The following is a 24,270-nucleotide window of genomic DNA, read 5'->3' as shown; positions in this document are numbered from 1 at the left end:
AAACGTGAACAAGCATTGATTGGGCATGTTAAGTACTACAGAGCCCGCCACTTTTGGTTTTTAACTTTCATGTTTCTGATCTGCTGACCAGGATCACGATTAGCTAAGTAACATTCTTAGGCCCCGTCCTACCCCGGAGAAAGTTGAAAACGCAGCTTTCTTTCTACGTTAGGCCTACCGTCCGCACTAATCCGTCACGAAAACGGAACTTTTCGAAACACTCTTCAAACCGGAGGAATTTGAAAACGCCGGGTTTTCGTTTTCATGTGGACGGAAAACATGTCGAAAAAGGAGCTTTTCAAAAAACGATGACATCTCGATAATAATTTGATTTCCCTGACCGAGTAAGTTCTCAAACACAAATCAAATAACCACTGATTGTTGGGTATTAAAATTTCTCCGGCGTAGTGTGGACGGGGCATTACTTAGTATCCTCTGCAGCCGTTTTTTGGGATGCCACGCAACGCCCCCTGCCAAAGAAACCGTTTCTTTGGGGAGAGCGTTGCGTGACATCCCAAAAAACGGCTGCGGAGGAGACTAGGCATTACTGAACATGTATCGGGTCAAACAATTAGATTACGCAGGGATGACTTTATTGAATTCCGCGTTTTAACACTTGAATGAATCGCACTTTACTCTTTCTCAAAAAATAAAAAGAAAACATTCAAAAAGACATGGAAAATAAAATGCTTGAAATAGCGTTCAAAAGTACCGCACTTTTCACTTGCCGCAGATGGCTATATAGCACTGTTACAGAGAAATGATCTGAGTTCCTCTAAGAAAATTATAGGATTTCCTGGAAAATAATCCTCTTGCAACTGTTCGTTTGATAACAGGCGCTGTGCAACTTAAATTCAAGTTTTACTAGCCTTTTTTCTGCAATCGCCACCACGCAACTCTGAAATGAAACACTTATCAAGTCTTATGAAACAGTCTAATGTAAGAACACGTACCCAGATCTCACTCTGTTTGACACTGAAAAAAAAAGCGGAGAGAGGTCTGGGTTCCAGATTACGGAGCTTCCTGATCTTTACCGTGATACCAGACGTTTTCTTTAATTTCGTTTTTCTTCAAAACTCAAAAGACGCGCCGCTTTTTGGCTATTACGCGTGAAAGAAAGACGAAAGAAGATCTCCAGGACCGAGGTAGATCATCTTACACCGTACTATAGTTAATACGCTATACAAAGGATGGCTTCCCTGTCTCAAGCAGCACACTTGTGTTGGTACACGAGCGGGGTAAGGCAGTGTGTATCTCTCCAAGGTGTTCTGAGTCGTTGCGGCTTTGAATGTTTTAGGTTTATGTAAATAATCCGATCAATCGTCGTCTTGTTCTGCTGGCGCCTCTGGAGATTTGGCGTGTCTTTGCATGGACTGTAAAGCTTTTTCTCTTAGTTTTCTCTCCAGAGTTTCCGTGTCATCTTCGTCCGCACTTTCCGAATGCTAGAGAGAAAAGGGAAAAAATAGATTAAGCCCAAATAGAAGAGTTCAGCGATCAAAACTTTGACAACTAAGAGCTCCTCGAACCCATCATAAACTATTCTGTAAGTAGGTTGGGCAAACTGAATGAGAATCGTAGAGAAGAGGAATGAATTAGTTACATCAACGCTGCCACGTTTTCTAATGACTATCTCGTTGGTACATTCCATTCCGCTCGTTCCCGGTTTCCACAACTGATAATCTAGTCAGAACGAGTATACGGGGAAATGAGACTGGTTGTCTCCTTGGTCTTGAACGCCTAGAGCACCCTGGGGCCGAAGTTAACGAACTACATAGTACAACTTGTCTTCAGCAGTAGTTTGAAACAACTACTCTTCGCGCGAACACGCAGGCAGGCAGGCAGGCAGGCAGGCACGCACACAATTAAGTCAATAGTTCTTACTCCGGGTGACTTGTCTTTTTCTTTATGTTTCTTGTGTTTTGAACGCTTATGTTTGTGTTTTGAGCCGCCATGTTTCTTGTGTTTCTTATGTTTCTTCTTCTTTTCTCCTTTGGGTTCCTTTTCCTCGGGTTTCTCCTGCTCCTCGGCTGAACTATCCTCCTGAAGATAATACATATCAAGATAACATGGGTTTCGCTTCCTGTCGTTCAGTGCCTTCTATTTTCTTTTCTTTTCTTAACGTATTGCAATGACTGAAAGTCTGATAATTTCTGTTGGTCTTCAAAACTACTCATCAAATCAAAGTGCCAACAACTGCGTAGACTATTGTATTTTTTAAATGTTATTGTAATTAGTGTAAGTCATGGTCCTGAAAAGCCCCATCGGGGAGGCAACAATAAAGTATGTATGATTACAAGTCGTCGCTCTTTCGGGTAGTCCGTCGTGCGCGACGCGCGCTTCTCGCCCCCAGGATTTCGCACGCCAATTTAATTCTCGCGCATTTTTTTTCACGTCACGCACGACGGACTAACCGTAAAGCCCCGGCCAAACGATCGCAACCGTTCAACGCAACATGTCGCAACATTGTTGGCCCAGTACTTGCAGGCCCCGGCCAAACGATCGCAACATTTCGACGCAACATATCGCAACATTGTTGGGCGCAACATGTTGCGTGCGTTTGGCCACCCTGTTGCGACGTGTTGCGACATGTTGGGAGTTGAAAATCGAACTAGTGCGCATGCCCTGGCGCAACATTGTTGCACGAACCTGGCCAAACCACTACAACATCATGCAACGTCCACAAATATTGCGTGAAAAATTTGACCAGTTTCAAATTTGACCCAACAATGTTGCGATATGCTGCGTTGAAATGTTGTGATCGTTTGGCGGGGGCTTAAGAGGGACTACTGGAAGTCTAACAACTTCGTGTGCAATTTATCAACGCGGGAACATTTTCATACAGATTACTTTGTTCTTAGACTCTAAGAAGATCACGTGAACTAAACTAAACTAATAACATGGTCGTTCGAAATTGGTTCCATAACGTCGGCATCAAAAATCCGCCCATAACTCGAATAATTGCTACAAAGCTGCTCTGTAGGAGATGACAAACATAAAGCTTCGTTGTCGCAATAATTACCTTAGCAGGTGGAGGGGATTTACTAGCGGACTTCTTGGGAACCTCTTCTTCTGGCACAGAGGGGCTTCGACGGGCCTTTCTAGGCGGGGGCTCTGGAGACTTGTTCTCGCTAGAAGACCTCTTGGCGGCTGCTTTACGCTTGGCCCGTTCACGCGGCGGAGATTCCGAGGGACTTCGCTTGGCCGAGCGAGCTTGTTGACGAGGTTCTGGCGAAGCAGACGGTTTGGGAGATTGCTTGGTAGCGCGGGGTCTGGGTTTAACTTCTGGTTCGGGAGAAGATGAAGGCGAACGCCTTGAGCCCTGTAACTTGGCAGCCTTAGGGGGTGGTGGTGAGGCTGACGCGGAGCGCTTTGTACGAGACTTGGTTTTACGGACAGGCGAGGCCGAAGCAGCTTGTACTGATTTTCGACTTTTGGGCCTAAAAACAAACAGGAGAAAACAAAACACAAAAGCGTCATAAATAACCAATGCCAAACTTGATGAAGGACCGGTGCTAAGTGTTGTAATTTCCCAAACATGCTTTCGCCCAAACTTAGTGATAAATAAATTTAAAGTGAGAATAAATTGTAGCTTCAACAACAGTATACCGTCGTCACAAGGTTCGTACTCTTTTGAACTTTTATAATTCCATGACTTTCCACGACGTTTCTGAGTTTTCCATAACCTATGTTAAGCAGTTGTTCTTTAAGTATGGTAAAAACAATCTACTATTTAAGGTATTTTCCTACATTATGACGCACAGAAGGCGTTTCAATGTTAATGTCGTTTTTACTGGAATTGTAACCGATCTTTTAGCCTTTTTATTCTCAAAAAGTATATTGCTTTTCCATGACTTTCCAGGTTTTCCATGACCCGTAGCAACCCTAAGTCGAACTTCTTCTACCAGACGCGTTTATAACACAGACACCTCTATTACCGACAGTTTCATTGGTCCCAAAGAGACCAGAATTCATGTATAATCTAAACCTCTATATTAGCAGACACTTGTCTAATAAGAACAATCAGCCTGCTTCTTTGGAGCCCATTTTAAAGATGCCGGACTGTTCTGTAACCTCCATATTTTTAATGTTGTTACTGACAAAATTTGACCGCGTGACAGTAAATGATCTACAGTTAAGAAGTGTAACCCAGCAAAACAGAGGAAAACTGAGGTTTTCAATTGAGTGTCGCAAAACCAAAACTAAACTAATTACTTACCAATTAGACTGCTGAGCCAATCTCAAACCACAGTAAGAACAAAACCGAAACCAAAACCAAACTAATTGCCTGATTACTTTCGACAATCCACTGAAAACCGCTCTATCTGCTCTTATTATACAACACCACAAGCCTCTGACACAGAACAAATCCCCAACTCTTACCTCTCGGGTGACATAGAGGGTGACTTTCGTACCACTCGTCTCCGATCCCGACTTTCCACACGAGGTGAGGCTGACCGTGAGCGTCTCTTCCGCTCTCCTTTTGACCTGGTTGCCTCTTTAGGAGGGGTTCTGACAGGAGATTCCCGAGTCTCCCTCGGCTTCTTCTTTGCAGATGCTGGCGGCTCGGAAGAGGCCGAGGACGACGAGGACCGTCTTGCTTCCCGTGTCTGTGACTTCTTCACCGAATCAGCCTCGGCCTGAGGTTTCTGAGGGGGCTCAGGCGAGCCAGTGGACGATCGAGATCTCTCAGAACGCTTCCTTCTCCGAGCAGGTCCTTTCTCAGGTTCTGGAGAGCGGCGACGTTCTTTCCGTGCTTTATCGTCCGACTGTGACCTCTCAACACGACGGCGACCCGACGGTGGTGATGAATCTACCCGACGAGTAACAGGAGGCGATGAACTTGATCGACGGGGTCTACGAGGGGGTGGGGGCGACATCCTTTCCTTTCTACGCTCCCTGCTTCGCGGCGGGGATGGCTCGGGCCGACGACGTCTTTCTCTGGGAGACGACGGTGAATAGTCAGACTTTCTCCTCCTTCGGGGAGAAGAGGAGCGTATATCTTGGCGTCGCCTTCGGGGAGGAGACGGTGAACGCGAATGTTCCCTTCGGTTTCGTCTAGGGGAGGGTGAACGTGAGTCATCCCTTCTCCTCCTTCTGGGGGAGGGTGAGGAATCCCTCCGCTTTCCTCTCTTATCCCGCGGAGATTCACTTCTCTCTCGTTCCTTTCTGCGATCTTTAGCGGAGTCAGTTTTCTTCTTTCTCTCCGGCGACCACTCCCCTTCTGACGAGGTGGGAGATGGTGAGTGTTTTCGGTAACGGCGACTCGTAGTTTTCTTGGATTTAGGTAGAGGAGGCGACTTCTCTTTGTCCTCCTTCTCTTCTTTCTCCTCCTTAACCTGAGGGGGTGGAGATGAGGCAGATGACGAGGAAGATGACGGGGAAGGCTGTTTAACGGGAGATTGCTGCTGTTCCTGCTTTTTGTAAGTTGATCGGTGGTGTGTGGGCGGCGGACTTGGAGAATCCTTTGCTTTAGTCTTTTCCGGACTTACTGACTTCTCCTTTTCTTTTCCTTTTTCCTCCTCTTTCTTTTCCTCTTTTTCTTTTTTGACTTCTTTATCCTTCTCTTTACCCTTCTCGTTTTTCTCTTTACCCGTTGTTTCGGGGCGCGGAGAGCCTGAGCGCGAGCGTGACGATCGTGAGCTAAAACTTGCAGAGCGTGACCGTGACGATGCTGACACAGAGCGTGACCGGCGGCGAGGAGATGGAGATCGACGTGATTTCCGGCGTGGTGAACGAGAGCGAGACCTAGAAACAACATTCCACAAAGCTGCTTTAGTTACAATTGCAGGTTCAATTCTTTTACTAAAAACAACGCCAAGCAGTCAAAAAGTTATTGTGTTGATCATTTAAACGGGGAAAGATCACATTTTGTCAAAACCTAACCCTTCTGTAAGAACTCGGACGGTTTCTTCAGTAATTGTAAGCCACTAGATAGCACAAATGTCCTTTAAAGCAACAAAAAGAGCATTTTGCTTTACAAACCTCTGCCGTTTGCTTTTCAACTGATTTTGGAACTTTTTCAACTTTACAGAATGTCTTTGTTGACTTGCGGCACGCAACACAGTCATTCGAAGCACTTGTCAAACCTTGGGGAGACTGGGCACCACCTTATGAAAGAAGGATGTTTGGGATCATTTGAATAAACTATGATTAATCGACGGTTGACTTATCCAGTCACAGGTTGCGCAAGTGAACCAAACGATAAAAGAAATTATAAATGTAATTATAAATGCAAGGGTAGTGCAGCGGAAACACGGTTAAACGACTCGAGGAAACTGTCTTCCACTAGTCTTGGATTCGGTTCTTATTGCCCTTATGCACACATCGAAAGATTCACTAATAGAAATCTGGAAAATCGTGCGCTATGTGGCTATCTATATTAGAGAGGCGCTAGTGCGCAAAGCTGGTGCTCAGTCTCCATGAAGTTTTTGGCACCCAGTCTCCATAAAGTTTCTGAAGTGGCGGGTCTGTGTAGGACACCGCTGTCTCCCACATTCAGTCAACTTTACAATATCAAGTTGTACCTTCGGCGAGGCGGTGACCTTCGCCTAGGAGGGGACCACCTTCTTGGAGACGGCGACCTGCGGCGTCTGTAAGGCGACCACCGACCTCGGTTGTACGAAGTAACACGACGAGGTGAGCGAGAACGGGATCGTCTTCGTCTTTCCTGACTACGCGACCGTGACTTGGAATGTGACCGGGAACGGGAGCGAGAAGCGGAGGACTTGGACCGACTGCGCTTGCGTCCTTTGTTCTTGTCACGTGATCGTTTGCTTTCCTTCCCTGCTGAGCGTGACCTTGAGCGTGAACGTGAGCTGGAATGATCTCTTCTAAAATGTCACACAACACACCAGATGTTAAATAGATAGCAGTTATGCAACACTTTGGAGTGGTATTCACTATACCCTGGAATATCCCACTTGTCATGTATTTTCTCGGTATACACACGAGCCTTTTTGCATATCTATTTTATATTAGTATATACCACACAAGTTAATAGTGCTTTTCGCTCGCTCTGATTGGTTAACTCGGAGGTGATTAGCAAGTACTATTCACCTTAGAGCAGCCTGCGCGAGAGATTTTAAAATTTCCGACCGCTTGTCACACATAAAATAACGTTTTGGTCCGCTAATTATTCAGCTCGTGTGGTATATACTAAAACAATTATTCACCTCAGTGTCGGTGAAAGTGATAGAGATTCACCTCCACTTCGGTAAATAACTGTTAACCATGCCATAGAAAATACAGTGGCCAACACAATCAATGAGACATACGCGCATGATGACAGCTTTGCTGTATTCTGATATGCTGTATTTTCTATGGCATGGTATAAAAAGCAATATCACGGATGGCGTACTTAACCTGAGTAAATCGTTACAGCTTATCGTTTGTAATCCTACATCAATTTAGCCTAATCTTAAAGGGGACATTTTTCTGCACTTAAATTCAAAATAGCGCTAAAATTTTGACAGAGTACAAAGGGAACCAAATCGTACGGGTAGGTTGATCTGACCTTTATAAGCATAGAGTTCTACGATTTTATCTCTCCGTTTCCTTCTTCGGTTTTGATTGCGAAGATTATTAGAACAGGCACACCTAGAATTTAGAGCTCGAAATTATCAACCTCGATTATCACGAGTTTTTGTTAGTTTTGGCATTTGTGTTGACTGTGATAACATACTAATCAGAGCAGACGGCTTTTAGCGAATCAAAAACATCTTGACATCGCTTTTACGTGCTTTGAACACATCACAATCTAGTAAACTTACTTTGTTTCTTTTTCTTCGGCAGCTTCTGAAGAAAAAAAAAAAAGAAAAGTGCAATCAACAAAACAACAACAAACTAAAAGAATAGAGGCGAGCGGTTTTCAATTGAGTGTCGTAAAATCAAAACCAAAGTTATCACTCTAGCTAATCACAAAAGACACAGACCATACAGTGAACGAATAAATACTCGGAGTAACTACATGTAACTGACACAAAGCGCGGTAAAACCTGTGCAGACGAGTTACGATTGGTTTTGGTTTTGCTTCTTATGGGGTGAAACAGTGTCGCGACTTTTTTAAGTCAACCATGTAGCATAGCAATGGAAAACCAATTACTTTTCGACATTCAAATGAGGACCCTGATGAACGGGCGTTCAACACCTTTTTCTCCAGTAACTGTTTCTCCTTAGGTACCTATATTTTTCCGGTTGACAATCCAAAACTCCCGAGTTCCACTTGACAAAATTACCCGAGAAAACTACAACAAAACGACCACACAACAAGTTTTCCACGGCGTAAACGCTCTTCCGCAAAATCCGAGAACTTTTAACTGCAACTCTACATGTCAATATGTCAATCAATCCGCGCGCGTAACCAATAACTTCCGGTAAAAGTAATTTCCGGTTCGCTCTAACAAAAGCTCTTTTCTAAGAAATGGGAAAGAGGAAATAATCTTTAACAGTAACTTAAGTTTTCAAAGCTAAAATTTTCATAAGTGGTCAATGTACAAGAAACGATAAGATTTCAGTTACATGTGATTATTATTTTATTACTCACTCTAAAAAAAAACCCCAAAACCTACCTTTTTTAACCTTTTGAGCATTCTCAATCTCCTTTTGCTAAAGGAATGGGTAACACATAATTAGTTAAAACTGTAGATTAAACCAACATTACTTTATAATTACTATAGTTAAATCATGGAAACTTTTCATTTTGAAGAAATAAAAGTAAAAGTGCAAGTGCGTTAAGAACAGCGGAGCACTGACAAGTGATTAACACAGGTGTGCATGAAAACTATTGAGGAGGGGCACCCTTTCCTGGGAATAATAACCTCTTACTAACCAAGCACAAGGGCCGCACTGGGGAATGTTGGCAGTATGGAACAAGTGCAGTGAGGTCTATACAAAAACGACCAAGGAACATTCTAGGGAATGTTCCTTGGTCGTACGGCTCAAGCAAGCTAGGTTAGTAAGTATTTATCACGTGGCTCTAGGGCCTTAGACCAGTCTTCGAGTAGTCAGTCTTACGCTTAGTACGTTGAGCGAGACAGTAAATAAACAGGGAGGAAAAAATGGCCTTGTGAAATCCTGGGGGCGAGATGCGTGCGAAAGGAGTTACGCCACCTGGAGTTCGTGCGGCCATTTTTTTCTCACAGTTTTCTTTCGCGTCACGCACGACCGACTAAGCGAAAGAGGGAATACTTGTAGTCTACTAGGGCCTTGATTTTGGTGGCTTTCGAAAACAAAAAATACAAAGCTTTTGACCGTTTCTACCTCAAGACTACCTTGCCATATAATAACTGATTCCTGATTGGTAAACATCGTCTTACTGATAAATGAACAAATAAACAAGGTTTTGCCTGGCTGAATATTGCATACACTCTAGTTAAGCCATATACATGACAATTTCCAGTAATAGTTACGAAGGATCTGCCAAAAGCAAATAAATGTAGTGAAATTATCAATTACCATAACGTAAAATTGGTCATCATGAAATAGGATTAAAGGATAATGAAGCCAGGTTGAGAGTTACCCCTTCCCACTCAAGTAAGTACAGAATGTTGAATCACTTTAACCGGAAACTGATGTCAACAATAGATACAGGCAATAAAATGCGACTAAAAATGTACGAAATGTAGAGTAGAAATTTTTTTAACTAAACAAAAAATTGAGTTTTTCCCCTCTTGTTTTACAACCAAGAAAAAATCATGAAAGACGGCTTCAAAATTGCATCGTGTTATCGCAGCTTTAGACAACATATCGCTAAGCCTTGGCTAAGGGATGGTCAAACCAAGACGCTAACCAGAGTATCGTCACCTTTTGATGGTGTCTGTAACATTACGTGACCACAAGTAGGGCTATATGTAATCATGGTTCAATGATGTTTTGAGAATTGAGACTGAGGGCGAAGGGGAGAGGAAAGCCTAACTTGCATTGCTAACTAGTACATGCAGGGTTGTCACAAAGTTTTCAAGTAGACGGTTTTATCTGTTGGAGTAGGTGTCAGATTTTGAAGCCGGCTGAGATCATAAAGTAAAAGGTGATTTTCACTTGCAGCTGGCTTCTACATGCCCTAACTTTGTGACTGTCAACTGATCTAAAATTCTAAGATGTTCAACAAAAAATGCCATGGTTTTACAATAAAAAAACTACATTCAGGAAACCTATTACAGTGAAAAGAACATTGCTCGTAAGTGTGTATGACAAACAAGTAAACAACAGCCCTTGCAAACATGAAAGAGAACAGAAAGTATTGTCAACAAACAGAAGTGGCTTTAAGCAAGTTACACCTTTAGTTGGGCAGTGTTTTGATGCCAATACAATTTTATACTGACATCAGTTGCTTCAGCTGACAGATCCAGCTGAAAACAAACTGAAGATTTATGTACCTTGATCTGCTTCTTGTGAGGAACAGAGCTGTCTTCCTCAGTCTTGTCAGCCTCAAGAAGCTCTTTCACCAAACGAACAATTGATTTAGCAAGCTTCTCATCTCCGTCTTCCACAAGGTGCAAGTGGTCTGTGAAATACAAGGATTCATCAAGCATGTCTCCCTTGACAGTCCAGCCTTTCTCTGGTGGTAGGAAAAACACATTCTCATCACGCAGCTCTTCTGAAAAGCTTATGTACTCAAACAGCTCCTCGTTGACATCACCAATCTTGTCTCGCCGTGAACTAGGATACAAATCCCTTGGAAGAATCCCACAGACAACGATATTCACTTTTGGCTTTTTGTTCCGAATGAAATCAACAATGGCCAGTATACCCTGGGCAATTTCACTTGCACCATTTTTGTCCACATTGTTTGTGCCGCAAAGTATCACTATAACTTTAGGATCACACTCCAATTCCCCATTTTGTAGTCGCCACAAAACGTGCTGTGTTCTGTCGCCGCCAATGCCAAAGTTGAGGGACTTGAGGGGGGAAAAGTACTTTTTCCAGATCCAAGAATAACGACTCAGGCCTTTGATAATCGAGTCTCCAGTTAACACAACATTCACCTCTGGTGTTTTAGTAAGGGCAACATTTTGCATATGCTCTTTGTCCCATCCTGGTTTATCTCTGTCAGCTGGTCTTGCAGCCGATGACAAGAGGCGTGATCTCCATTTTGGTTGAAGGAACTTGCTTGGTGATCTCTCCTCTACTTCTTGTTCCTTTTTCACTTTCACTGCTGAAGAAGGCTCAGCCCTCTCTACTTTTTCGTCGGTATTTTTGGTTGCCTCTTTCTTTTTTCTAGCTGCATTTTCATCATCACTATCATCACTGTCTGAGTTGTCAGAATTTCGCTTTGATTTCTTGTATCCTCTTTTGGGGCTGTTCTGTAATGCACAAGACACAAACAAAGACAAGTATAAATAATTCACAGACACTTCAAACATTTGATTGAAAAAACAGGACACTTAGAAAGTGAAATAAGCCATTAGTCAGCTGCATTTAATTCAACTTCTATCAACACAACTGGGACGATGCATGCTTACCTTACAGTAATAATACAGTGATTCTATTCCACATGGAGAAAAAAAAGCCATGCTTTACTTCAGTGACTGTTTAGCCAGTCACTTTCATGATTGCTTATTCAGCAAATCAAGTGCTTCAACTTGCAGACATAAAATCACCTAACATATATCATGGATCAAAAGAATTTCTGAAAGACTTTCCATAATGTGCAAATTCAAATCAACCAGCAGAATAATATCATTTTCATGAATGATTATTTTTCTGTTCATTGCAAGAGAGGGATATTCTTACAAAGGTACCTAGAGCAAAAGCTCGTTATTTGGCTGGTGGTGATCAAATTGTGGAAAATGACATCTTGACAACAGATTTGTGGCTAAGGCACTCTCAAGCAACAACAGGGACAATTTCTGGTAAGCATTCATTTTGAGGATGCTTGGATATAATTGTACAAAATACACTGATGTAAAAATCCAAGTAGAAGATAGTAAACCTCTTTACAAGTAACTTGCAGTTAGGATAGTTATTCAGGCCAGGTGGGGGGGGGGGGGGGGGGGGGGAGGGATTCCAAAAAATTGATACTCATAAATCATCCTGGGAACAATAATTAATATAAAGGATGCTTTAAATAAGGCTGAATTGAATCATCATTCTGTCAAACTAAGAGAAACATGAATGCCAAGGGAGGAGTACTTTAAGTACTCTTAATTATTTATATGTGCATTCAAAATGCAAAATGCCTTTCCATCTCACATCAAGCCACCCTTGTCCTTCCAACTCAGGGAAACTGCTTTAAGCTTATTTTAAGTTTGCAACTTGTCAGTGGATAAAGTTTTTCATCTGTCATGAAGATCAAGAGTTGATCCACTATTCATTTACTGAGCAGTCTTTGTATTTGGCTTTGATGCCCTTGTTAAATAGATAACAGGTACATGTATATGAGCTGGACCATCCACTGAGCTAATGGGCCAGCCCATTATGCTGAAGTGCTCAACATACACAAAACAATTTTCTTACCCCACCAATTTTCATGTGAAAGAGGACTCATACTTAGAAAAATGTGGCCACCTGACATAAGGAATTGTGTTAACATTTGTTTGTTAAGGACCTAATGTCATCTTGTCTCATCAAGTCTGGACATCCACAGACACTGATTGAATTGCAAACCCATTATGTTCTCAAATGTTGCCGGTTTAGGATCAATATACAAATCTTAGGGTTTGAAGAGTCATGCTTTTGAATTTTCCAACTGGAATGTAATTCATTTTCACAGAAATCAGCAAAACAATAAAAGGAAAGCATAAAATCAAATACTCACATCTTTTCCTGCTAATGCTTGTGCCACTTCCTTGGCTTTTCGTATTTCTTCACTGATGTCACCTGTTGCAGCAGCTGATCCATTTTCATTACCTACATTGTCATCTGTTGCTGTACTGTCAGGCTCAGTTTGTTGCTGATCTCCTTGATATCTCTGTAAGTTAGCTTGAATACGCTCCTGTTCCAGCTAAAAACATGTAATATGGAAAAAATATAGAATTTCTTCAGAGAATAGTCTCCTTTGTCACAAACAAATTCCCAACCAGCAAGGATGAAAAGAATACCGATGTGAAACAACATGACAGTGCCAGAAGTTGAGAAAATTTTGCATCAATTAGGCTTGGTGATGAATTTTGAGTTTGTGATGTAATCAAGCACAAGACAACTTAGAAGGAAATCCTTTCATCACTAGTTTCATTTCCACTGTTCCAACAGTACACAAAGCAATGTTCTTACTGTGGTTTACATTTGTTTTCAGTTAACAATTTTCAAACCAGTTTGATTTTTATTTCCCTAAACTTGAATAATAGGTGAAAGGTCAGATGAACTGCAGCACCTGGCCCTCCAGGTTGGGGGTTGAGCGAAGGGCCAATAACCCTTCCCTGTAAAACACGTCATATTACGGAAACTGCGAGTACTTTTCCGGGATTGTATGGGACCGAAGAAGACACTGGTCAGGTACCCCAGGATTGTGATATCGTGTTTACGGACTACCAGAGCCTGAACATCAGAGGGTGAAAGCCACTGTGAAGCCCGCCGACCGATAGAGTCACTTCTGAAGCCCAAAGATTTGCTAAACATGGGTAAATGGAATGTAAGAACCCTGTATGCGATAGGAAAATCAGCTCAAATCTCGAAAGAAATGCAGAATTACAATCTTGACATTTTAGGGATCAGCGAATGCAGATGGACAGAGTTGGGAAAGTTGAAGTTAACATCTGGAGAGTCGGTTATTTATTCTGAACAGGAAGATGGATCGCATCGGTGTGGAGTTGCAGTAATGATGTCAAAGCCAGTGTAGTCCGCGTTAAAGGAGTGGCAACTAATCAACGATTGAATAATAATGGCCAGATTTTATTCAAAGTACGTAAAACTCACTATCATCCATGCTTATGCTACCACATTGGATGCAGAAGATAAGGACAAGGAGTTGTTTTATGAACAGCTACAAAGCATTGTGGAGAAGGTGAACAAGCATGGCCTTCTTTTAATAACTAGAGACATAAATGCTTAAGTTGGTCCATCTAACCATAATAGGGAGAGGGTTATGGGTAAGCATGGAACTGGAATAATGAATGGCAATGGAGAAAAGCTGATAGATTTCTGCGAGATGTACAACTTGATAATCACTGGTACTATCATAAAAACACCTGGACATCCCCTAGTTAACCAGCAGTTCAGGAGATCCATCCTTGACACAAGAGTAATGCCAGGAGCAGATGTTACCTCTGATCACCATCTAGTTCGAACCCGTGTACGACTTGCGCTGAAAAAGATCACAAAACCAACCAGCTCGCGCATTACGTACGACGCTGACAAGCTCAGACATGAAGCAATTAGACAAGAGTTTACCCTAGAACTTCGTAATCAATTTGCCGTTTTGGAAACTACAGATGATGATCACAACATCAATAGCTAGTGGACCCAATTCGACAAAGCCTATAACAACACAGCGGAGAAGGTACTGGGTAGAAAAAGGAAAAGAAGCAAACCATGGATTAGCCCTGAGTCTTGGGCGAAGATCGAGGAGCAGAAAAAGCTTATGGGTAAAGCAGAAAATGCCAAGTCCAAAAGAATCCAACAACAACTACGTGCAAAACACAGAAGTAAAGACAAGGAGGTGACGAAGAATTGAGTTCTGATAAAAGAGAGTGGTTTGACAGCCTGATGGATGACGCACAGAATGCAGCGGATATGGGGAACATGAGGACTCTATACAACATAACAAAGACCATCTGCAATGAGAGACCCCACGTGAACACCGCTATCAACCACAAGGACAGTAAAACCATCACAGACGACTCCAGCAGGCTTGCTAGATAGATAGAACATATCAAAGAGATCTTAAACAGACCACCACTGGTGAACCCAATTGTGATAACTGCTGACGAAGTTCCCGAGATCGAGGAGATAAAAACTGTTACCAATCAGCAATCGAGAAGTCAAGAATGCGATAAGTTCCCTAAAAAATGGAAAAGCAGTTGGCGTCAATAACATCGTTGCCAAGTTGTTGAAAGCAGACATCATGACAGCTACACAGAAATCGCATGAAGTCATTCAGATGATCTGGGAAAACGAAGTGATACCATACGAATGGTTGAAGGGTCTTATTGTTAAGCTACCAAAGAAGGGTAATTTAAGAGAGTGCACAAACTGGCAAGGTATAACGCTTCCTGTCATAGCTAGTAAAGTGTTGGGTAAGATCCTCATCGAGCGCTTGAAGAATGGAACTAATAAGAGGCTAAGAGCAGAGCAAGCAGGATTCCGACAAGGAAGAAGCACCACAGAACAAATATTCATCTTGCACAATATTATCGAGCAGTCATGTGAGTGGCAGGCCCCCCTAATTGTTAATTTCACTGACTTCAAGAAAGCCTTTGACTCGTTGCATTGACCCAGCCTCTGGGACATCATGAGGACGTATGGCATACAAGAAAAGATCATAAGAGTAGTCCAACTTCTATACCACGATAGTGAGTGTGCAGTTCTCGATGGAGGCCACACATCTGAGTGGTTTAAAGTCAAAACAGGTTTCAAGCAAGGGTGTGTGATGTCTGGGTTCCTGTTTCTCCTTGCCATTGACTGGATAATGTGCAAGACGACTAAGCAAGCCAACACCGGAATAAGATGGAGGTTCATGGACCAACTAGAATATCTTGACTTTGCCGATGACATTGCTCTGATCTCCACCACCCAACATCAGATGCAAAGGAAGACAGACAAGCTGACAGAAGCTGCCCAGAGAGTAGGTTTAAACATCAGTAAGACCAAAATCCAAGTCATGAGGCTGACCTGCAAGAACACAGAGCCAATCAAGTTCCAAAATGGCAACATCATCAAAGAAACCAAGGATTTCACCTATCTAGGAGCTGTTGTAAGCACAGAGGGAGGTTGTGACAAAGATATGAATAGCAGGTTGAGAAAGGCCAAAGCGGCGTTTAGAAAGCTAAGGAGAATATGGATCTCGAGGCAGTACAATAGCAGGACCAAGATCAGGCTATTTAACACCTTAGTCAAGCAAGTCCTGTTGTATGGAAGTGAGACACAGAAGACCAATGTCCAAGACAATAGAAAACTAAACTCCTTCCAATACCAGTGCCTCAAAAGAAGCCAGGGCATATTCTGGCCATACATAGTATCAGTTGATGAGCTTAACGAAAGAACAGGATGTACGAAGATGAGTATGGAAGTAAAGAAAAGGAGATGGAGGTTTTTAGGACACGTTCTTAGGATGCCCAGAGAGTATCACTGTGCCACAGCACTCGTCTGGACACCTATAGGCAAAAGGAAAGTCGGCCGCCCCAAAACAACCTGGTGCTGTACTGTGGAGAAAGAGAGGGCAATGGCGGGCTGGAAGTCCTGGGAAGAAGCGAGAGCTCTGGCTAAGGACAGAAGCTAGTGGAAGAAGAGTATTGCGGCCTTATGCGCAACAGAGCGTGAAGAAGATAGATGAGGTGAGGTAAACTTGAATAAGAGACATCAAATTGGTTTGAGAAATTTTAAACCAAAGATATATTTAAACCGAAACGTTCTTCTAAAACCCACCTTTCTTTGTTTAATTTCTTCTTTCTTTTTCTCCAAGAATGTTGAAGGAATGCCTCCAATATTTTCTTGCGCACTTACAAGCAGACTCCACAACTCCTTCATAAATTCCCGAGCATTTTTGGATTGCAGAAAACCAGTTATATTTATCTGCATGGATCTTGGATCAGGACTCTAAACAGGAAAATATGCTCAATATACCAAATGTTAACATTCCATATGAACTGATTAAAATGCAACACTATATAGACCCATGATGTTTGCTATTATCACTTATGCAAGGAAATTTGTAACTATGTAGCAGAGACATAACACAGGCCTTTGCAATGCCATGGAGTTTTTTCATGATGTAAATACTTTTACCTCCTTATTGCACAAAGTATTTTGACACAGAGCTCAACCTTAAGATCAAATTTTTTTCACTAGCGACTAACTTTTCACACTTTTCACTGAAATACTTTTGCTAGCCACTAAACCTGAAAACTTAGGGGCCAGCTGGCCCCAAGGTTTTTTCCTCAAAGTCAAGCCCTGTAACACATTTTTTATTCAGTCTAATGCATTTTGACATCACAGGAAGCTGTACAGTACGTCCATATCTGAATATTCTCCCCAAGCACTTTTGTTCCTTTTCTCTTGCTTTCTGCATAACTACACAGTTAAGCACCTGCTGCCATCCCCTCACATGATCTGAAGGGATTAAGATATTGGTTTATTGAAATATCTTATCTACCAGTAAATACAAGTTACCTTTTCTGATTCTAGCATATTAAGAACATACTGCATAACCACATCATCTTCAACTCCAAGTATCTCAATCAACTTCTTTGTTATCCAAGGTTTTATAACATCTAGGTTCACCTTATCCATATCCACCTAGAAGGCACACAAATCAAAGAAGACACAAAGTTAAACAAAATGGCTTTTGTCTGAATCAACCACAGTTAACGAAACAATTGTCTCTATGAATTCAAATCTAAATCAGTTAGCTTGTGATTCAACATCAGTGACAAATAATAAGGGTTAGTCATGTAAAACAAGTACTATTTCAGACTGACATATATGGGTTATTGACCAAGTGCAGGGTCAAGATGGCTAGATATTGTTCATGCTAATGGACCAAGATGGAGTCGAGGTCCACAAACATGCAAAAAAGAATGCAAAAATCCACCGGCCATCTTGACCAAACAAGCTTGGTCAATAAAGGATTTATTATATGGAAAAAGAATGCTACTTTCTTGTGGGAAAAGCACTATTTTGCCCGCTTGGGTAGTTAATCACAGCATAGGATTCGATTTCTCTTGCCCGCTCATAGAGTTAGCCACTCAAAATTTGATAAGATTTCATGTTTCATTGTACTCTTTGGCCCCTATTTTGACTATTTGACTGTAAAACACATGAAAAATGGTTAAACATTCATGCGGTAGGGATCATTTAATATTTTAAATGTTACAGGATAATAATGCCAACACCGTTTTTTTTCTTTTAATACAGCATGTAGTTTATTAGTTCCAGAAGAATTATACTTCAATTTCTAAGATCTCTAAAGATCCCAGAAAGTAGCAATTCTTAATTTTGAAAGAAACTGGGTGATTCCAGAAAATATCCCTACCTATACCACTGGCAGGTTTTTGGAATTCCAAGGGCTAGGGGGGGTTCTTTGAACTAGAAATCCAAAGGCACAGTGGTACTTACGATTGAAATTCCAAGGGCATGGGGGGTTTCTAGAGGGGATAGACAAGAGTGTGAATGTACGAATGAACTGATGACACTGTTGACGACTGTGGAAAGCAAGATACAAGACAAGCATCAATCAGTGATGCATGTGTTTACGTTCACTTACAAAAGGAAACTTATAAATCTGGGTTGTACATTGGGCTCCAGAGGCCTTAAAGATAATGATTTTCTTGTCAGATTAATCATTCGCAACAAATGTCGACCAACCAACCGACTTTCCAACCAACTGATATTCATAAAGAAACCACCCTAATGGTGCCTCGTCAAATGAATGTCCTTCATAATATCAGCAGGATTTACCCACGCATGTTCTAATTTACATTATGATAGTTATTAAAACACGAAACAATTGAAATTTTTATATGTGGCTAAATATCATTTAGGCAAGGTTAAGCTCAAGCTAATGCAGCCAGCTAGCGTGCCCATCCAGCTAACATCATTTAGGCAAGTTAAATATGAGCTTATGCAGCCAGCGGTTTCCCTGTTTGGGAGTACGTGACCTGTGGGGCAGCCTTCAGGGGTTTTGCAGGGGTTTATGGTTCATTGCATAATTGTTGTAGTGTATTCAGCTGATTGTTGCGGATCAGTTGCACTGCTTTGCTCGCAAATCATTGCGGATTCTTGCACCCTCTCCTCCCTCCCGTTTTGTTCTTGGTCAGCGTAAGTATTCTTCAGGTAAGTAGTTTCCACTGAATTTCTTTCAGTGTGACGGTGCCGGTTAGCGGAGGCTCATTGGGTGGTTCCTGCTTTCCAGGGTTGCCATGGATACCTCCTAGCGGCTTATGGCTTTGGCACCCCACTAACCTTTAAGGCACCAGTTCCCAAGCTCATCTATTTGTGATGAGTTTATTTCTTCACTAGTTTAGTCCAAAATTAGTTGCAAAATTGTGACTAAAGAGGAAGTTTTAGTTGCTGAACAGTTAGCCACGAATGCATGTGATCGGTTGCAATTTCGAGTCCCGTAGACAATTGTTTGACAGAAAATTATCGGCAAAAACTTCTGAAAAGATGTAAAAGCAAGAAATCTCTTTCACTGAAAGTCATAGGGAGTCAAACAAGGAATCCCAGATGGTTGAAGTAAAAAACAAAATTCCGGAAAGGGGGGGGGGGGGGGGAGTTAACGACTTTGGAATTCAAAGGGCACGGGGGTAGAGCATTTTGGAATTTCCGAAGGCAAGGGGGGTTTAAAGTGCCACTGAAACGAAATTTTCGTATGTGAGATTTCTGCTTAGTAATAAAGTTTCAACCTTACTTGGAAACACTGCAGACTTTTTTTTTACATACAGTAAGCGAAAACTGCTTTTTCAGCCGTTCGAAGTTGGCTGGTTAAGCCCAAAATAGGCGGCCATCTTGGTGCAACCAAAACAGCCTAGTGACGTCACTGGTTATATTACTCTCATGCCGCGCTGAAAATTTAGAATGATTATGGGAGAAGAGAATACTGTTCGAAGCCCCCCAAAAAACATCTTAAGGACATCTCAGAGCTGTAAAGCAGATAATAACAGTAGCCTTAGACATGAAGAGGTGGAGAGTCGATCCTGGGACTTTTCAGGCTATTTAATTGGATATTTGCAGGATATTTTATGTAAGCAAGCAAACGAGTGGGAGTTCTTAGATCGCACAATGATCGGGACTCTTGGTGAAATGGCCACCACTCAATTAAACAATATCTACACTCATAAAGTAAAAAAGACATGAAAACAAGAGAAAGCGGCTTTTGAAAATATTATCTGGACTGCTACTGCACGAATCGCAGCAACAACGCTTCGAGTTTCGAGTCACTTCGCTTCGAGGAAACCGGACACTTTGTGAGTTTCACCACGGACGAGATTGTGCCACAGTGACCTTTAGTCCAGTTGTATCTGCTACATCCTACAAGTTATCAAAACAGCAACAATTTAAGAAACCTTCTTCTTTTATATGAGGGAGCGAATTTAAACTATAAAGGTAAACTAAGCTACCATGACCCTACAGGTATGTTTTCAGGAAACGAGAGAAAGCGTGACAATGTCGGCGGCGAAAGTTGATATATGCAAATTAGTTCAAATTCTGTTTAATAAACCTTCGAAAGCAGTGTAAACTAGTGACGTTTTAACGAATTGTTTTGAATTTGGATACTATTAAATGAAGATCATAGACATAAGTATGTGCTAAAGAACTCAAAGTAATCCATTGACCGTGAAATATTGCAATTGGGAGAAACGTGTAAAAGAGAAGCGAAATTCCCGCTTTGTTTACACTGATACTTATGCGGCGATAAAGCAAACCCTGCTGCGGATCACAATTTTCAAAGATACATTTTGTCTACCACAAGAACTCTCACTTATTAGTATCATAAAAAGATGCCCTCTGTGTGCAAAGAAGTACTTGACTCAAAGCTTATGGACCGTTAATAACTTCGTGATTGTGCGGATGGCTGATGCGCTTACAGCTTTTTCTGCAGTAAAGTTGCCGAGGATATATTCGAACCTTGTGTAATAGACCTTAGATAAACGTGAGAATCCAAATTTCAGAACCAGGCTGAAAACAGATGACGGAATATCATGTTTAGGCTTTAGGACGTGATATAAAAGTTGCCACACTCGTCTTCGAAATCTCCAATCGAGTACTCAAGATGTTCGAAAAGTAACTGAGCTGTTCTAATCTGTAGCATTTATTTTAGTGAATCTACACTCTTTGGCGCCCTCCAACGTTCATGATATGTATTTCCTGTCAAGACTGGACAGAAATTACAAGGTAGAAAACTAGCAGGTATCAACAATATGAAGAATAAACTTGAATAAATCAAGTGAAAACAAAAGAGAATCTATAGCGCTTCTTGCGTGAATACAACCAGTGATGTCATAAGGTCCTTAAACTTGGTTCCAGAGCCCGGACACAGTTTTGCTCCAAAAAGTCGATTTCAGCAGCTAAAAAAAGCACTTTCCGTCAGGATTTAACAGAAATAAAGTTCACCATTATTTTAAGCACGTTTGAAATTACAAATTGGGCTAATAAAAGAGAGTACGAAAATTTCGTTTCAGTGGCACTTTAAAATGTTTTATGTTGCCTGGTAGGGTATGGATATTTTCTGGAATCATCCATTTGATGGGAAAACTATATACAATTCTTCAATCAAATATTTTAATGCTAGCAGTGAAAAACATCTCAATGCAAATTGTACTCCCAAAATACATTAAAATATCGCGGTTTTAATGAACTGAATAGAATAGAGGCCTCCAGTTGATATCTACAACGTCCTCAGAATTGTCGTATGTTAACGTCTTCAGGGGCTGACTGGGCAGTGCTTGTAATCATGAAGAAAACGACACAATTTTTGACGTATTTTCCCTTCATCGGCATTCTTAATAAATCTGCATTGATTGTAACTTAAGTTAAAGCATGGTATTTGTCTAAAAGGAAGCTTAATCGTTGAGCTCATTTGCATGAGCAAATTGAAGGACGCTTTACAACTTCATTCGAATACTGTATTTGTGACCACCTTGTCACAAACTTTCACGTTCCTCTTATGTTAGGTATGAATTGTTCGTTAAAATAAGCTGAAGTTGTGGAAAAAATGAAAAAGATAAGATCAAGTTGCAGTTCATCGGCTTACCTTTTTATTTAGAACATCGTCAAAGCGCATCGATTTTAACAACTTCTTCTGCTTGTCGAGAAATCGGTTGTCCTGCTCCGCACTTGTGCCCTGTGGGAAGAGTACACGCCATATTAACGGAGTTGTTAAAACCCGAAAACGTAGAAACCAAAAGATAAAATAAAAGTTAGTTTTCCCTTACGCGAAAGAAACCAGCGTCCGCCATCTTGAAAGCCGCTTGGTCTGGTCACATGGCCTTCCGCGTTCACTGAATGGAAATCAATAACCAATCGCCTAACCAATCGGAAAGGGTCATCGGTACGAGGCTCGAGCACATGTGGAAAGCAAGATGGCGGACGAAAGTGAACTTGAACTAGAAAAGCGTCTTGCCGACCATTCAGCGTATTTTAACTCGTTGATCGAGTTGATACCAATCAAACATTATCTTCCAGTTGATGATGAAGAACAAGAGAACAAGTTTCATAAGAATCGTCAGAAGAAAGCTCCCAAACAGAGTATAAAAGAGGCGTCAAGGAAAGCTAAACGTGCAAGACTTGATCCGAACCAGCACAAAACCATTCATGAAATACAGAAGGAAACAGCGGAAAACGAGACAAATACAAACCACAGTGAGCAGAATAAAGACAGTAAATTACCGAAGGCTAGCTTTAGTGTTGAAAAGGTTGAAAGCGGTAATCTCGATGAACTCAGATCTCGTCTCCATGCGAGAATTCAAGATTTTCAGAGAAAACGTAAAGCAGAAAACGGGAAGGGAACCGAACAGCAACCTCGAAAGAAGAAATCGAAGAAGGAGGTCAAAGAGAGAAATCAGAAAATTGGTTCTTCATTTAAGGACTCCAAGGGTTTTGGAAAACCAGACTCCTCACCGAACAGCAAAATACTGAACGATAGTGGAGAAGTTGTCTTTAGTAAATTTGATTTCTTGGAAGCTAAGAAAGAACCTCGACCAGGGACCAAGGTGAAAAACTACTCTAAGTTACTGGCAAAAGCTGAAGCTCGAAAGAAAAAGCTAGAGACGTTAGTCAAGGAAGACGTAGAGAAAGCTAAGGAGTTCAAGGAGAAACATTCCTGGAGTCAAGCGATTGAAAAAGCAGCAGGAATAAAGCAACATGATGACCCTAAACTTTTAAAGAAGGCTATGAAAAAGAGAGAGAAGGTGAAAACGAAGAGCAAAAAGCAGTGGAAAGAGAGGATTGAACATCAAAAGAAACAGGCTGAGGACAAACAGAAACAGAGACAGAAAAACATCAAAGAAAGGATTGAAGCCAAGAGAGGAAAGAAAAGTGGAAAAGGAACGAAAAAGCATAGACCTGGATTCTAGCTTGAGTAAGAGAGAAATCACTATTAATATGTCGTATAAATAAGATCAAGCTGGTAATCTTCTGTTGACAGGAAGATTGTCTGTCTTAAATTAAGAAAGGTTTAGAAGAGACAAGTTGATGAAAGTGGCATGTGCCAAAACCCAAAACAGCAACACTACTGAAAATATGAAATAAACCAAACAAGCAAAATGGCTGAAACAAAACTGCCAAAAACTGAAACAAGCAACTGATAATGAACATGTAGTTACTAGTTTGCACTCTGGTTAGCTTGTTTACAGTGAGCAGTTGTCTTTGTTTTGGGTTTTGTTATTTTAAACATGCTAACAAAAGTCCGTGCACGTGGGAAAATGAAATGGAACAAGGAAATTCATGTAGGAACATGAAGCAGGAACTATTTCATGTCATCTTCCTCAAGGGGGCTGGTAATTTATTCCTTTCATACCTTCACACTAATTAGTTAGTGTGTTTGAGGGCATTCCACATGCATTCCATACCAAAGATACACAAAGGTTTTCATTCAAGCCCAATAAATGTACAGGCTTGAAAAATATCGTATGTCCAAGTAGGTCATTGATTTTCACATATTGGCATGCGTAAAAGGTTACAATTCCACACCAGAATGCTGAATGCTTTTGAACAGCCCACACCAGATGACAGTACCATTTTTATTCAATGTTTGTCCAGGAGAATGCTCATATCAGTTCAAACCCAAAAGTTGCATGTAGTCCTAACAGCTGCATCTGAGAGTTGAGAGATAAATGTTTTACTTTAGGTGATGTCTATCTGGAGATGAGTTGGGAAAACCAAAAGGATTCCTTTACAGTTTAATCAAGCACCTTGATTTTTTTTTTGTGGTTGGAAGTTTGGACAGTTCAAACCCAAAAGTTGCATGTAGTCCTAACAGCTGCATCTGAGAGTTGAGAGATAAATGTTTTACTTCAGGGAAAACCAAAAGGATTCCTTTACAGTTTAATCAAGCACCTTGATTTTTTTTTTTTGTGGTTGGAAGGTTGGACATTGTAGCATATTTGCCTTCTCACATCAATATAGGGGCTGTTTGCTATGGAATAAAGAAATGTGGGGCCTTCGAAGTTGTCTATAGTT

General features: G+C 41.4%; 2 protein-coding genes across 3 annotated transcripts; one reads left to right on the top strand and one right to left on the bottom strand.

The window, feature by feature from the left end:
• Positions 1–571: 571 nt before the first annotated feature.
• Positions 572–22,096, bottom strand: LOC110059636 (uncharacterized). 2 transcript variants are annotated; one of them, XM_020766359.2, is made up of 13 exons: positions 22,026–22,096; positions 21,845–21,934; positions 17,263–17,388; positions 16,519–16,689; positions 12,755–12,940; positions 10,374–11,300; positions 8,568–8,604; positions 7,770–7,794; positions 6,525–6,830; positions 4,381–5,745; positions 3,020–3,437; positions 1,882–2,040; positions 572–1,442 (listed from the first exon to the last, which is right to left on the bottom strand). In XM_020766359.2, the coding sequence occupies exons 1-13, from the start codon at positions 22,047–22,049 to the stop codon at positions 1,317–1,319; spliced, it is 3,960 nt and encodes a 1,319-aa protein (XP_020622018.2). In that variant the 5' UTR covers positions 22,050–22,096; the 3' UTR covers positions 572–1,316. The 2 variants fall into 2 exon arrangements, with proteins under 2 accessions (XP_020622018.2, XP_089138779.1); XM_089282653.1 differs by lacking the exon at positions 10,374–11,300.
• Positions 22,097–22,138: 42 nt separating this feature from the next.
• LOC110059640 (uncharacterized) lies at positions 22,139–24,257 on the top strand. The gene has a single exon (XM_020766365.2). It carries the CDS (start codon positions 22,173–22,175, stop codon positions 23,163–23,165), a length of 993 nt encoding a protein of 330 aa, XP_020622024.1. The 5' UTR covers positions 22,139–22,172; the 3' UTR covers positions 23,166–24,257.
• Positions 24,258–24,270: the final 13 nt, after the last annotated feature.

The sequence above is a fragment of the Orbicella faveolata genome, unplaced genomic scaffold (assembly GCF_042242905.1).
Source record: "Orbicella faveolata isolate gen_17 unplaced genomic scaffold, um_ofav_v1 contig_12, whole genome shotgun sequence".
NCBI classification, from domain to species: domain Eukaryota; kingdom Metazoa; phylum Cnidaria; class Anthozoa; order Scleractinia; family Merulinidae; genus Orbicella; species Orbicella faveolata.
This window is presented reverse-complemented; position numbering and strand designations above follow the sequence as displayed.

Coding starts and splice junctions, on each gene's coding strand:
- LOC110059640 (XM_020766365.2), top strand. CDS start 22,173: ATGGCGGACGAAAGTGAACTTGAACTAGAAAAGCGTCTTGCCGACCAT.
- LOC110059636 (XM_020766359.2), bottom strand. CDS start 22,049: ATGGCGGACGCTGGTTTCTTTCGC. Junction 8,605..10,373: donor CTCACAAGAAGCAGATCAAG/GTACATAAATCT, acceptor CCATTCCTTTAG/CAAAAGGAGATTGAGAATGC. Junction 6,831..7,769: donor GCCGAAGAAAAAGAAACAAA/GTAAGTTTACTA, acceptor GTGACATTTTAG/AAGAGATCATTCCAGCTCAC.